General features: G+C 42.4%; 1 protein-coding gene across 1 annotated transcript in view; it reads right to left on the bottom strand.

Moving 5' to 3' along the window:
- Nucleotides 1-673: 673 nt before the first annotated feature.
- Nucleotides 674-3,498, bottom strand: part of LOC104530097 (importin subunit alpha-7) — a 9,927-nt gene continuing 7,102 nt past the window's right edge. Inside the window, exons 11-13 of the mRNA XM_010174578.1 lie at nucleotides 3,164-3,291; nucleotides 2,476-2,654; nucleotides 674-1,471 (exon numbers count right to left, since the gene is read on the bottom strand). Coding sequence (XP_010172880.1) covers nucleotides 1,287-1,471; nucleotides 2,476-2,654; nucleotides 3,164-3,291 — 492 coding nt within the window. The 3' untranslated portion in view covers nucleotides 674-1,286. The remainder of the gene's footprint in view (nucleotides 1,472-2,475; nucleotides 2,655-3,163; nucleotides 3,292-3,498) is intronic.

The following is a 3,498-nucleotide window of genomic DNA, read 5'->3' as shown; positions in this document are numbered from 1 at the left end:
GGCCGTGGTTTCCAGGTGTGCCTGCCTCACAGTGCTTTATTTACATAAATTACAGCAATTTTATATATATTTTTCTCTGAAGCCCAATTAGACAAATAGCTACCTATATATAATATAAAAAATACAGAGATTTGACTCTTTTTTTTTCTCTTTCTTTTTTTGAAGTAAAATGTACATGATCCAACTGTGAGCAGGAGGTAAACCTGAAAACTCAGGCCTGTTGCTACTGAAGTTAACACCGCACACAACGCTGCTGGCAAGTGGAGCTACATCCTCTTCCTCCAACCCATACAGTGATCCACCCCAACCCAAGAACTCAAAACATGTTCTCATGGGGGAAAAAAAATAATATATATATATATATTTTTCAAGTAAAGATGAAGATGGGTTTCCACCATTTCAACAGTTCTGTGACTCCAGTCAGTAGCAATGCAAACAAAGCCTGTGCAAGGGCAGCTGTGCTTCCTGTTTCAAAAACCACCCCAGCATCCCACCCTCTCTCTTCATAGTTACCATCTTTGGGGTCTTGGTGCTTTTTTATTTTTCTCCTTGTAAATACCACTAGCAGTTCTTCAAAAAAAAAAAAAAACAAACAAAAAAATTTCTAAGACAACAGGAAGAAACCTTCCCCCCCAGGAAAAAAAGAAAAAATCTTCCCAGGAGTGGGAGAACTTCCCATTTTCTCTGTCCATTTACAGTATATTTCAGGGGAACTTAGCCCAGGTTCAACAGGACTGTCCGCTGAAGGAGGGTTTGCAGAAAGGCCAGGGCTAAACTTTTGCTCTTGGCAAATTAAGAGTCTTTAATAAAGAGTAACATGTGCAAAAAAAAAAAAAAAAATTAAATAGATCAACCCAGGTTTCCAGAATTATTGTTGTCAGAATACTTACTTTCTAGTTGTGTTCTTACCCAACCCAATGCTGAAATCTCAATTAAGTACCCGAGGTAAGAAGTGACATTTGGGAGAGAGATCACCACAAAGAAAAAAAAAAAAAACCAACCAACCAAGAGGTGCAATCATTACCTCAGTGTCCTTCCTCCACCCAGATGCCTGCTTTAAAGACATGTATGCAGCAGCAAAAAAAGAAAAAAAATAAGTGTAAGAATATCCCCTCCTCTCCATGAGGGCAAAGCACTGTTTTCTAGTTGTTTGAAGGAAGAATTATTTCCTAGCAGGTGGAGTGGGTGTTTAGCCTTCCATTTGCAAGGAGGGGATGGGACGATCAGCTGCTCCCAAATTGCTTTCTGTCAAGTTTGTGGTGTTTTATTTCCCCCCCCCAGGCACATTATAGCTGGAAACCTTCCATGGGGGCTTCAGGTTGCTGGAAGATGAATTGCTGCTGGTTCTCATCTACTTGGGGAGCTAAAGCAGAGTCATCCTCTACTCCAAAGTAGTGCTCAATCAGGTCAAAGGCCTTCTGGTAGATCTCTTGGTTCTCGTGGCTCTGGAGAAACTCTATCTTATCCAAACCTTGGAGGAAAAATAAAAGTGGAATGTGATGAAATGATGAGATCTTGATATTTACACTGTCCCACATCCCTCCTCCACCCTTGTCCCTGTTCATTGCAAGACCTTTGTGTTAGATTTGCATTTCGTGAGCAGCACTGACATCTCTAACTATTCCAAAGCTGCTTGTGGATTTCATCTGTATCAGGCAGCATTAACGTCTTTTCACCAGCAGGTTTAGCTGACACAGCTAAAGCAGATGTGCTGCCAGCTCTGGGCTGGAGACTACACCAGATTTCAGTGAAATTAAAACAACTGACTGTGAACAGTTTGGTAGTTGAAGGGGTAAGGAAGGGAAGGAAGCACAGGATCTGTCCCAGTAGCCTCCAGCAGAAGGGCAGCAACAGCTTGAGCTGTCCTAATTAGATCCACTGCTGAACAAAAAGCATCCAAGCACAATGTACTCTCAAGAATTTCAAGAATTATTTGTACTGGGAGAATCAGGACACACAGTGTAACTGTCAGTGAGAGGGCAAATCAGATACTGGCAGTACACAGGGAGTTTCAGACCAAAATAGGAACTGCTCCTCAAAGCATTAAGAGCAGGACCAAAAAAAACCCAACCCAAACCACTAAATTGAGTCACTCCAGGGAAAAGCTCAGTCTCTCTGGACTCCCCCTGTGCTCTAACTGTACCCAGTTGAACACTGTAGATGTAATCTTCCACTCAGAAATGTCACTTTTTACTTAGCTCAACTGATTTCTGATTAATACTCCCAACTGATGCAAGCCACAGTTATCAGCTTGGCCTCCACATCTAGGAAGCTTGGGTCAGCAGTATGATATTTTAGTTCCTGGTATTTTGTCCTATGCTCAATCATAACAGTCTAAAAAAGACTATTGGAACAAATATTGGCTAGTTTGGAATATACTAAATCCCTTAACACAGCAGAAAAGCAGCCAACAAAACCAGCAGACACCCTTCAGTGTTAAAGTCAATAGCACCAAGGTCACCAGCCACAACCTACCATAGGCCTCCTCAATTAGGCTACAGTAGGGGTTGATGCCTGTCCCACTCTGGTTGGCTTCCTGCTCTCCAAGCCTCAGGATGTTCTCCAGGCCGTTCAACGCCACCTGAACAATCTTGGAGTCCATGACAGTCAGCAGGTCACAAAGAGGCTTGATACAACCCAAGTTTACCAAGTATCTGAAGAGAGAGCACCAACAACACACATTTGTTGTTCAGGATCTAACAAGCATCACCTTTCCTCAGTTAGAAAGAGCAAGACGAATCAAACTAAAAGACAGAAAGTTACCTTAAAATACATTTTAACTGTTCTGCAAGGTTAGTTTTTATCCAGTTATCTGCATTTCTATACACACCCTCTCTATGAAGAAACCTGCTAACTCTCTTTGAAATCCAGGTGCTACTAAGTCCACACTGGAATTTAATCTGCCATCAAGTCTGGACATTCAGTCTAGTCTGAGTTATCTAAAGGCAGCAGGGAGAAGTCATTTGCACTCGCTTATCCTTCTTCAGGAGGAAGCTACAATTTACAGCGCAGTACACAAACCAGCTGTAGCTCTGTCTGTCTCAGGTTCTCTATAAGAGTTTCTCCAAATAACCCCCTCACTACTTGCCCTGCAGTTCCCATCAAGACAAAGCTACCAGGCATCCAGACAGATTTCCCCCCCAAGAGGGGCCACAGGGAGTACCTGATCTGCTCGGGAGTTCCTCCTGACGTGGCGTTGGTAATAGCCCACGCTGCCTCTTTCCTCGTGCGGAATTCTGCTTTCTGCAAGATTTCTATCAATACTGGGAAAATATTTGCATCTATGACTGCCTGGAGAGAGAGAGAGAGAGGGGAGTAAGAAGTATTTGAATTAACACCACGGTTACTAAAAGGCTATTAAGCACCTGAAAGAAACCTCTACCTTCATTTTCAAATGCAAAAGAACTCTCAAAGTTATACCCTTCAGCGATTCCTCCATTTTATTCCTCAGCCAAATCCTATTAACACAAGATTCAATTCCATAATTAGCACAGCAGA

Source organism: Antrostomus carolinensis, unplaced genomic scaffold, assembly GCF_000700745.2.
Source record: "Antrostomus carolinensis isolate BGI_N321 unplaced genomic scaffold, ASM70074v2 scaffold30798, whole genome shotgun sequence".
Taxonomy (NCBI): domain Eukaryota; kingdom Metazoa; phylum Chordata; class Aves; order Caprimulgiformes; family Caprimulgidae; genus Antrostomus; species Antrostomus carolinensis.
This window is presented reverse-complemented; position numbering and strand designations above follow the sequence as displayed.